Source organism: Salvelinus sp. IW2-2015, unplaced genomic scaffold (genome assembly GCF_002910315.2).
Source record: "Salvelinus sp. IW2-2015 unplaced genomic scaffold, ASM291031v2 Un_scaffold979, whole genome shotgun sequence".
NCBI lineage: Eukaryota > Metazoa > Chordata > Actinopteri > Salmoniformes > Salmonidae > Salvelinus > Salvelinus sp. IW2-2015.
Window position 1 is genome coordinate 377,504 of NW_019942670.1, and position 11,466 is coordinate 388,969.

General features: G+C 43.1%; 1 protein-coding gene across 1 annotated transcript; it reads left to right on the top strand.

Moving 5' to 3' along the window:
* Window positions 1-543: 543 nt before the first annotated feature.
* On the top strand, window positions 544-6,654 carry LOC112069317 (transcription factor 21; the record flags this gene model as incomplete). Its single annotated transcript, XM_024136624.2, has 2 exons — window positions 544-629; window positions 6,186-6,654. Coding segments are annotated over exons 1-2 (555 nt in total), but the record flags the coding sequence as incomplete, so codon positions are not given.
* Window positions 6,655-11,466: the final 4,812 nt, after the last annotated feature.

The following is an 11,466-nucleotide window of genomic DNA, read 5'->3' on the forward strand; positions in this document are numbered from 1 at the left end:
GTGACATTCTTCCCCTGAACAAGGCAGTCAAACCGCTGTTCCTAGGCCATCATGGCGTTGAGAAACGGTTGCACTGCAGATGAAAGAAGGAAACGAGAATAGGAATCAGCCTAAGACACCAATACATCAACTGCATCCAAAATGATGCCTTTTTCCCATAGGGCTCTGGTCTAAAGTAGTGCACTATGTAGGGAATAGGGTCCCATAGGGCTCTGGTCTAAAGTAGTGCACTATGTAGGGAATAGGGTCCCATAGGGTTCTGGTCTAAAGTAGTGCACTATGTAGGGAATAGGGTGCCATAGGGCTCTTGTCTAAAGTAGTGCACCACATAGGGTGCCATTTGGACACATACAATGGTGCATTGGGGAATCCCTTGATAAAGCAAAATGTGGACTAAGTCATGCCTAAGACACCAATACAACAGCTGCATGCCTAGTTAATTAAATGTTAAATATGAAATATAAAAAAATATCTTGCATTGGGGAATCCCTGATAAAGCACAGGGTTCCTCCCTAACCCCCTACCCCTTGCCACGCCCTAGTCATGCCAGTGCTCCAGATGTCGTGGGAAAAGCTGACAGCTGTGGCCGAGGCACGTGGGCCTGCGTGTGAAAGGACGCTACGTCTGCGGTACCCAATCTCTCTGTGAAACGCACACAGGATTAGCTCTTTTGATAAGTCGTCAGACATGTCTGTTACCAAAGGGGAACAGAATGTGTGGGGGTGGGATCATGGGATGGGGAGAGATGCACACTACATCAGCGGTTCTCAGACCTCTCCTCGGGAACACCAGACATGTCACAGTGTTGTTGTAGCTCGGAAATAGCTCACCTGATTCACCTAGTCAAGGGCTTGATAATTAGTTGACTAGTTGAATCAGGTGTGCTAGCTGTGCAATAGTTAAAAATACATGTGAGAGCTGGGGATCCCTGAGGAGAGGTTGGAGAATGGCTGGGGTCACTGAGGAGAGGTTGGAGAATGGCTGGTGTAGTGTACTTCTCTCCTTACCAGTACACAATCGATTTGATTGTCCTGTATACTGTCATCTACTGTAGCTAACCTGAGGAATGTTCTGAGAGGAACAAGGATGAGGAAACTGAGTAATGTTCTGAGACGAACTAGGATGAGGAAACTGAGGAATGTTTTGTAGAGGAACTAGGATGAGGAAACTGAGGGTTGATGGATTTCTGAGAGGAACTAGGATGAGGGAACTGAGTTGTTCAGAGTAGGAAGCGTTCAAGAGAGGAACTAGGATGAGGGAAACTGATGAATGTTCAGAGAGGAACTAGGATGAGAAACTGAGGAATGTTCTGAGGGAACTAGGATGAGGACACTGAGGAATGTTCTGAGAGGAACTAGGATGAGGAAACTGCAGGATGTTCAGAGAGGAACTAGGAATGAGGAAACTGAAGTGGTTCAAGAGAGAACTAGGATGAGGAAACTGAGGAATGTTTCAGAGAGGAACCAGGATGAGGAAACTGAGGAATGTTCTGAGGGGAACTAGGATGAGGAAACTGAGGCATGTTTCTGAGAGGAACTAGGATGAGGAAAACTGAGGAATGTTCGAGAGGAACCAGATGAGGAAACTGGAGGAATGTTCTGAGAGGACTAGGATGAGGAACTAGATGTTCAGAGAGAACTAGATGAGGAAACTGAGAATGTTCTGAGAGGAATCTAGGAATGAGGAAAACTGAGGAATGTTTCTGAGAGGAACTAGGATGAGGGAACTGAGGAATGTTCTGAGAGAACTAGGATGAGGAAACTGAGGAATGTTCTGAGAGGAACTAGGATGAGGAAACTGAGGAAATGTTCTGAGAGGAAACTAGGATGAGGGAACTGAGGAATGTTTTTGAGAGGAAACTAGGAATGAAGGAAACTGAGGATGTTCTGAAGAGGAACTAGGATGAGAAACTGAGGAATGTCTGAGAGGAACTAGAAGAGGAAACCTGAGTATGTTCAGAGAGGAACTAGGATGAGGAAACTGAGGAATGTTCAGAGAGGAACTACGGATGAGGCGAACTGAGGAATGCTTCTGTAGAGGAACTAGGATGAGGAAACTGAGGAAGGTTCAGACTAGGAACTAGGATGAGGAAACTGAGGAATGTTCTGTAGAGGAACAAGGATGAGGGAACTGTAGGAATTAATTCCTGAGAGGAACTAGGATGGAGGAAACTGAGAAATGCTAAGTTTCTGAAGGAGAACTAGTTGTATGAATGAGCGCAGCTTAGACATTGCTTGAGTACAGTGTAATATCAGAAAAGGTTTTCTGAATCTGACTAACAATGCACTGCGAAGTGTATGAGTAATTCGTCGCTTGTACATAAACCTGAAGTGTCTTTTCTGTCAGATTTACACAGTACATTCTCATGTTTCACTCATCGCTGAGTTGATTCGTCTCAGAAAATAACATTCCCTATCGAGTTAATCCACTGCACAGTCTTTGTGCACTCACTCATAGGGTATATGAGTAGTGCCATATGGGTCTAGTCTAAAGTATGCTCCGCGAACCGTGAAACATAAAGTGAATAGAGTGCCATAGTCGCGCTTCTCGGAGTGTCTTCAACACGTCACAGTTCGCAGCTACATAGGGAATGTAGGAAGCCATTTTCCCGATTGTATGGTAAACTCGTTACGGCCTTTCTCTTCCACCTTGCCTCCTGTCCCTCAGTCATGCATAAACTACTAACCTCTAACTATATCTTTTCTTTAAATTATATTAAAAACTAATATATATTATCACCTGGTTAATTTAACCGCGGTAGGTTCCAGGTGAGATAACTAGGTTCTCTTATCGTCCATTACTGTCGACCTGGACAAAGACCTAACAGTTCTAAATGCCGGTGTGATCCACAAAACTAACAACGCAGAGTTACACACCAACAAACGTACATGTACATTCACTATTCTAATCACTAAAAAAAGTTATCCTTATCTCAAGTCGTGGTGCAAATGGAGGTAAGGAGGATCAAGAATTAATTAGTCCAACAGTATGAGAAGCATAATTACATATTTCTATTGCAACACTTATAGCTACTCTCTGGCACATGCTGATCCCGGAGCCATATTCGCCTTTACGAGATTGAGATCGAGCCACATCGTTTCAGACTAATACCTGGTGTCCACTATCATACGAGACAGACTAATCGTTACAGATGAAATTACGAACACCTCATCAACTATTAGGGGATGGGATGGTAGTTTGGGTTAAGTTTTTCGCTTATCACTAGGTGCAATAGTCACAGTGGTGTCATTTCCACGACTTGTCCTGAGTATATTGGTGAATTACACGATCAGAAAATATTCTCAATTTGTTATGGGAGAAACCATTTTCAGAACATCTGGAACTTCTACATAATATCCTCCTACTCGTTCTCAGATCACTATGTTCCTGATCAATCCTAAGTTCTCTTTCATGAACATACATTTGTTCTTCTATTTTAGCCTGCTCTACACTACAGTAGTACATGGAGTAACCTATCCTCTACTCACCCAACTCATCGCTAAGTCCTTCAACAGTAAATATCGCTCAGCAGGAACTCAGGTCAACCTGATGTGGAGAGAGAGTAGCGAGCACGACGAGAGTAGAGAGAGACTGGAGACGAGGAGAGAGAGAGAGAGAGAAAGAGATGGGGGTCGGCGCACTACGAATAGTCTGCAGGGCATCGAGTCCTCACCGTATCACTTTAGATATCTCGAGAATCAAATGTCCTACTCGCTCATTGCTTTGATCGATCAATCTGCTGCATGGTCTGTCACCAACTCTCATAGAGGCAGATGGTCCATACAGCTTAGTCGACTCATAAGCATCTAGTTCTGCCACAGATTCTGCTCGAAACTGGGCCCATGAAAAATAATCTCAGTCACACGACTCACAGAAATTATCTTCGGTCGCTTCCTCCTAAAAGGTCTCTCGCGGTAGCTCACCAGGTAAACCACAATTCATCTTGTGAGAACACCTGTTCTGCCAGTCTTATGAGCCACAAAATATATACTCATACTCATACCCTACGGCCTTCACAACATCAGCACCACAGGTAGCTAGAACATTTCCTACAGGAGCTGTGAACGATCTGAGAGCTCACAATGGCAAAGAGGGCATTCTTATGGCATCAAAAGACTATAAATTTCAACTATACCAGATAGGATTGCGCTAAAAGATACTTTGAATCATGTCATACGAGCCGCATTGCCCTTTATGGCTTGGTGAGGTCTGGGGTGCCGTCACCCACCAAGATTCAGCTAAATAGGGACACAACACCAAATTGAGACCTCTGCTAATCAGAATTCTTGCAAAAATATCCTCCTGCTGTATCAACGTAGAACACCAAATAATGCATGCAGAGCAGAATTAGGCCGATACTCCATACGTAATTACATCAATCCAAAAGAGCCGTTAAATTCTACAAACCACCTAAAAGGCAAGCGATTCCCAACCTTTCCATAACAAAGCCATCACCTACAGAGAGATGAACCTGGAGAAGAGTCCCCTAATGCAAGCTGTGCCTAGGGCTCTGTTCACAAACCAAAAAACACACCCCACGCCAGCCCAGGAACAGCACAATTTAGACCCACACCAAATCATGAGAACAAAAAAGATAATTCTTGACACATTGGAAAGAATAACAAAAAAACTGAGCAAACTAGAATGCTATTTGGCCTCTAAACAGAGAGTACACAGTGGAGCAATACCTGACCACTGTGACTGACCCAAACTTAAAGGAAAGAGCTTTGACTATGTAGCTAGACTCAGTGAGCATAGCCTTGCTATTGCTAAGAAAGCCTGTCCGTACGGCATGCAGACAATACTTCGACTCTCGGTGCTTCTCAGAGAAGACAGGCCTATGTTCCTCGTCAATCCTCTAGTTCCCTTCACTACAGAACAGCTCCACAAAATGAGGTGCCGAAATCTCGAGCTTGGCTGGTTCCTCATGCTAGGGTCTCGATCTCAGTATACCCTAATTACTTCCAAAGCTTTCCTCATCCTGGTTCCCTCTCAGCACATCGACCCTCTACCTATGTATGAACCAGTTAAATAGTCTAGGAGAGACTAAGTAGTATGATCAGTACTCCAGACAATCATAGATTATCTAAACGATCCTGACATAAAGAATTTGAAATACATCGCAATTTTGAATCTGAAACTAGTCCCATATCTAGACTGGGAAGATAAATGTACATCACTAGTCGAAGTGCGACTGGAGCGGTGTCGACCCCAAGGCAAAGATCTATTTCGCACCTCAACCGTCTTGCCCTCTCTCAGTTGCCCCCAGCCATTCTCACAACCTCGCTCTCAGGAGATCACGCCGAGAGCTCTCACGAGTTATATATTAACTATTGCACAGCTAGGACAGCCTGTATTGGCCAAAAAGCAATAAGTCAACCAAAATCCTGTAATTTTAATCCAGGACTCCATCATGACTCCAAGTGATGAAATATCAAGGCTTTAGTTAGCTATTTATTTTAAACTTGTGTGCTTTAACCATTTGTACATTGTTCAAACACTGTATATATATAATATACACATTTGTAATGTCTTTATTGTTTTTGAAAACTTCTGTATGTGTAATGTTTACTTTGTTAATTTGTATGTTTATTTCGCTTTTGTATATTATTCCTACTCATCTGCTTTGGGCAATGTTAACACATGTTTTCCATGCCAATAAAGCCCCTTGAAATTGAGAGAGAGAAAGAGAGAGAGAAGAGAGAGAGAGAGAGGTGAAAGAGGGAGAGAGAGAGAGAGAGAGAGGTGGGGAAATGTTGCTGAAAACATTGTCACCCTGCCAATTCCAGGACATTTAAATTAGCCGGATGAGAGTGGCGGCAGGTTTCCGTTTTACAAAGACTTGACTCGCTATACAAGAGAGGATAAGAGAATACACACTTCATTCTGAACTAAACTTTCAATCTACTGGTAGGCTAAGTCAGGCTACATGATAACAATGGCAACATTCCTAAACTAGGAATGTCATTTTGACATCTGAGGATGAGATGGATCAACTAAGGACATTTTTAAATCCTTTTTTTCCTTTTCATTTTGGTTGAAGAAGCAGCCTTCACATTCCTGGATCAGAAAAATAACGTATATTTCTAAAACCACCTATGGACAGACATAGCATCAAACTAGAGGTGGTTTGATCAGGTATATCCCACCTGTAACTCTCCAGTGACTCCTCTGTCCTGCTACAGGGCAGAGGTGAAACCGACAGACATGTCCACCGGCTCAGAAAGCGACGGAGAGGACATTGARACACGTCACAAACGGACTGACGCTCCGTTCGAAAGCAACAAAACCAAACGGAACGTTGCACAGAGACGTTACACTTCCAACGAGTGCTCAGACGACGAGTTCGCTACTGACGACGGTCACGAAGTCGAAACCAAGCGATCGCACAGCGCCGCTGCCGGAGGAAAACAMCTTCATCAAAAGGATGGTCGGCAGATGCAAAGGAACGCTGCGAACGCCAGAGAGAGGGCGAGGATGAGGCTGCTGAGCAAAGCGTTTTCCAGGCTGAAAACGTGCCTGCCGTGGGTCCCGGCCGATACCAAACTGTCCAAACTGGACACGCTGCGACTAGCATCTAGCTATATAACACACCTCCGACAGCTACTACAAGACAACCACTACGAGAGCAGCGTTGTACACCCTGTCAGCCTGGTAGGAAGCCTTATATATTAGACAATGTCTCTGTCTGTTCACAGACCTTGTCAACTTGGATATGAAAGTCACAAATGTCTATTTATAATCCTTTTTAAAGTTTAAACGTTGGTCATTTAGCAGACTCTCTAATCCAGACCAACTCATTCTATTGCATGTAGAAAAATGTGCTGTGTAAAATGTGTAGGAAAAATGTGCTGTGTAAAATGTGTAGGAAAAATGTGCTGTGTAAAATGTGTAGAAAAATGTGCTGTGTAAAATGTGTAGGAAAATGTGCTGTGTAAAATGTGTAGGAAAATGTGCTGTGTAAAATGTGTAGGAAAACGAAACACATTTCATCCATTGCTTTTTGCGGAAAGGGTGGTGAGAGTCAGACAATTGATGAGTCTACTTTGTGTCTGAATTACGTAGGCTAATATAACTATAATAACACCATGATGGTAAATCAAATAGAATTCCTATTCATGCTGCCTTTTTTATGTTGCAATATTTACTAATATATCTGTCTATTTATTCAATCGATCTCTCTCTCTCTCTCTCTCTCTCTCTCTCTCTCTCTCTCTCTGTCTCTCTGTCTCTCTGTCTCTCTGTCTCTCTGTCTCTGTCTCTCTGTCTCTCTCTCTCTCTCTCTCTCTCTCTCTCTCTCTCTCTCCCTCTCTCCTCTCTCTCTTCCTCTCTCTCTCTCTCTCTCTCTCTCTCTCTCTCTCTCTCTCTCTCTCTCTCTCTCTCTCTGTCTACAGACTTGGCCATTTGTGGTAGGATAGATCAGAGGACAACAAGGACATCTCTGCAGCGGACTGTGTGGAGTTTAATCATAGGACAGAGGGATCTCTCTCTCTGCTGGGACAGTCCTGTCTCCCTGGCTGCTGGCACCCTATTTCTTTACATAGTGCACTAAAGTTACTGCACTATATTGGGAATAGGGAGGATGCCATTTGGAACTAATTTCAAGTATTTTTTGTCCTTTGTATAAAAATCTCTGTCTCTGTCTCTGTCTCTGTCTCTGTCTCTCTGTCCTCTCTCTCTCTCTCTCTCTCTCTCTCTCTCTCTCAATTCAATTCAATTCAAGGGCTTTATTGGCATGGAAACATGTGTTAACATTGCCAAAGCAAGTGAGGTAGATAATACACAAAAGTGAAATAAACAATACAAATTAACAGTAAACATTACACATACAGAAGTTTCAAAACAAGAAAGACATTACAAAATGTCATATTAATATTATACAGTGTTGTAACAATGTACAAATGGTTAAAGCACACAAGTTAAAATAAATAAGCATAAATATGGGTTGTATTTACAATGTGTTGTTCTTCACTGGTTGCCCTTTCTTGGCAACAGGTCACACATCTTGCTGCTGTGATGGCAACACTGTGGAATTTCACCCAGTAGATATGGGAGTTTATCAAAATTGGATTTTTTTCAAATTTCTTTGTGAATCTGTGTAATCTGAGGGAAATATGTCTCTCTAATATGGTCATACATTGGGCAGAGGGTTAGGAAGTGCAGCTCAGTTTCACCTCATTTTGTGGGCAGTGACTCTCTCTCTCTCTCTCTCTCCTCTCTCTCTCTCTCTCTCTCTCTCTCTCTCTCTCTCTCTCTCTCTCTCTCTCTCTCTCTCTCTCTCTCTCTCTCTCTCTCTCTCTCTCTCTCTCTCCTCTCACACACACACAGAGTATTCACTTTGAACTCTATCCCAACTTTACTTGTAATGCAGTAAGGAGAGTCTTTGGAGCATTGATAATTTTTTAATAAATCTGCCGATAAGCATCTAGAATGGCCAGTTTCTTCAAAGCGATGGAGAGGACACTCTTAAAACAAGACAAGGAGAACATTTCCTTAATGAGGAAGCTCTGTTAGGAGGAGAAAACAGATGTTTTTATATGGTTGTTTCGTTGTTATGTGTGTGTTGTTCTGTCAGTGGTCTAAGCACAGTACCCTCTGTTTTGTTATTTCAAGCCATGCTGTAAATAGCAACGTACAATAATGCTTTACACTGGATGCAGTTTTGTGTTTCATTTCCATTCGTGGGAAAAGATCATCAGAACAGGCCCATGTCATACAATTACAGATGTTTGATGTCCAATGCCAGACACCCAAAAGACATAGCAATATCCAATACCCCAATACCCCATTACCCCAATACCCCAATACCCCATTACCCAATATCCATTACCCCATTACCCCATTACCCAATACCAATACCCCATTACCCCAATACCCAATACCCCAATACCCCATTACCCCAATACCCATTACCCCAATACCCCATACCCCAATACCCAATACCCAATACCCCATTACCCCATTACCCAATACCAATTACCCCAATACCCAAACCCAATACCCATTACCCAATACCATTACCCCATTCCCAATACCACCATTACCCCATTACCCCATTACCCCAATACCCCAATACCCACTTACCCATTACCCCAATACCCCAATACCATACCCCGAATTACCACCCAATACCATACCCCCATACCCCAACCCAATACCCCAATAACCCAAACCCCAATACCCAATACCCATACCCAAATACCCCCAATACCCATATACCCCAATACCCCAATACCCCATTACCCCAATACCCATACAATACCCAATACCCATTCCCAATACATACCCAATACCATACCCAATACCATACCCATACCCCATACCCATCCAATACCCCAATACCCAATACCCACCATTACCCCAATTACCCATTACCATACCCCTATCATACCCATTACCCAATACCCCAAAAACCAATACCCAATACCCCAATACCCATACCCATTACCCCAAAGCCAATACCCAATATCAATACCCAATACCCAATACCACATACCCAATACCCCAATACCCAATCCAATACCCATACCCAATACCCAATACCCCAATACCAATATCCAATACCCAATACCCAATCCCCCAATACCCAATACCCCAATACCCAATACCCCAATACCCAATACCCCAGTACCATAACCCAATACCCCAATACCCCGTACCCAATACCCCAAACCCAGTACCCAATACTCCAATATCAATATCCAATATCCAATACCCAATACCCAATAACAAGTATCCCTTCCCAATATCCAATATCCAATACCCAAAACCCAATATCCCATTCCCATCCCAATCCCAATACCCATTCCATTCCCATTCCCAATACCAATACCCAATATCCATTCCCAATACCCATATCCAATACCCAATTCCCATTCCCATTCCCATTCCCATGCCCAAACCCAATAACAAATATCCCATTCCCAATACCCAATATCCTATATCCCATTTCCCAATACCCCAGTACCCAATACCCAATACCCCAATACCCAAAATCCAATATCCAATTCCCAAATACCCAATACAATATCCATATCCAATATCCCATTCCCAATACCCAATAACAAAATATCCAATTCCCATCCCAATACCCCATTCCCAATACCAATACCAATAACAAATATCCCATTCCCAATACCCAAAACCCAATATCCATTCCCATTCCCAATAACCAATAACAAATATCCCTCCCATTCCAATACCAATAACAAATATCCTTCCCAATATCCCAAACTCATATACAGTGTTCAATAGTGATAAGCGTTAGCTAAATGTGCAGAGGGTGGGGTTGGGACTTTCCCAGTGTAGTTTTGCCCGTGTGAAAAAGTATATTTGTTTCTCATAAAAAAAAGTATTTTTATTCAGTCACAGTACATCTGTGCATTCAACCGCTCTGTAATCAATTAGATCCTCCCAAAGCCCTTATTAGAAGGGGCCCAGTTTCACGCCGTGACAGAGGGCACTCTCTCAAAGAGTTACCCACATATTCTGCGTCCCAAATGGCACCCTATTCCCTATAGCCTATACTGCACTTCATTCAACCAGACCATATGGCTCTGTTCAAAAGTAGTGCACTTTAAAGGGAAAAGATTTGGAACAAAGGCCTTGTGTGACCACATTGCGTCACAAGCTATTTACCCTTTATGGTTGTCATGGTTATTTATATCTGATAGTACCAGCTAGACACATAAACCCATCTAGCTTGAACTGGACCCTAGGTTTTCCTTTAATAACATTTCAACAAGTGGAGTCTATGATGATGACACACACGTACAACATGGATTTATTACTGTGGATATGTGGTAGTAGAGTAGGGGCCTAAGGGAACACATGTAATGTGATGTGAAATATATTATGAATGTATTGTAATTGTTTTAATATATATATAACTGCCTTAATTTTGCTAGCCGCAAAGGAAAAGTAGCTGCTGCCTTGGCAGGAACTAATGGGGATCCGTAATAAAACCACAGAAGAGTAGCTGCTGCCTGGCAGGAACAATGGGGATCCTAATAAACCCCAGGAAGAGAGCCGCTGCCTTGACAGGAACTAATGGGGATCCATAATAAACCCAGAAGAGTAGCCGCTGCCTTGGCAGGAACTAATGGGGATCCATAATAAAACCCAGGAAGAGTAGCCGCTGCCTTGGCAGAACTAATGGGGATCCATAATAAACCCCAGGAAGAGTAGCCGCTGCCTTGACAAACTAATGGGGATCCATAATAACCCCAGGAAGAGTAGCCGCTGCCTTGACAGGAACTAATGGGGATCCATAATAAACCCCAGGAAGATACCGCTGCCTTGGCAGGAACTAATGGGGATCCATAATAAACCCCAGGAAGAGTAGCCGCTGCTTGGCAGGAACTAATGGGGATCCATAATAAACCCAGGAAGATAAGCCGCTGCCCTTGGCAGAACTAATGGGATCCATAATAAACCCCAGGAAGAGTAGCCCGGCCTTCAGGAACT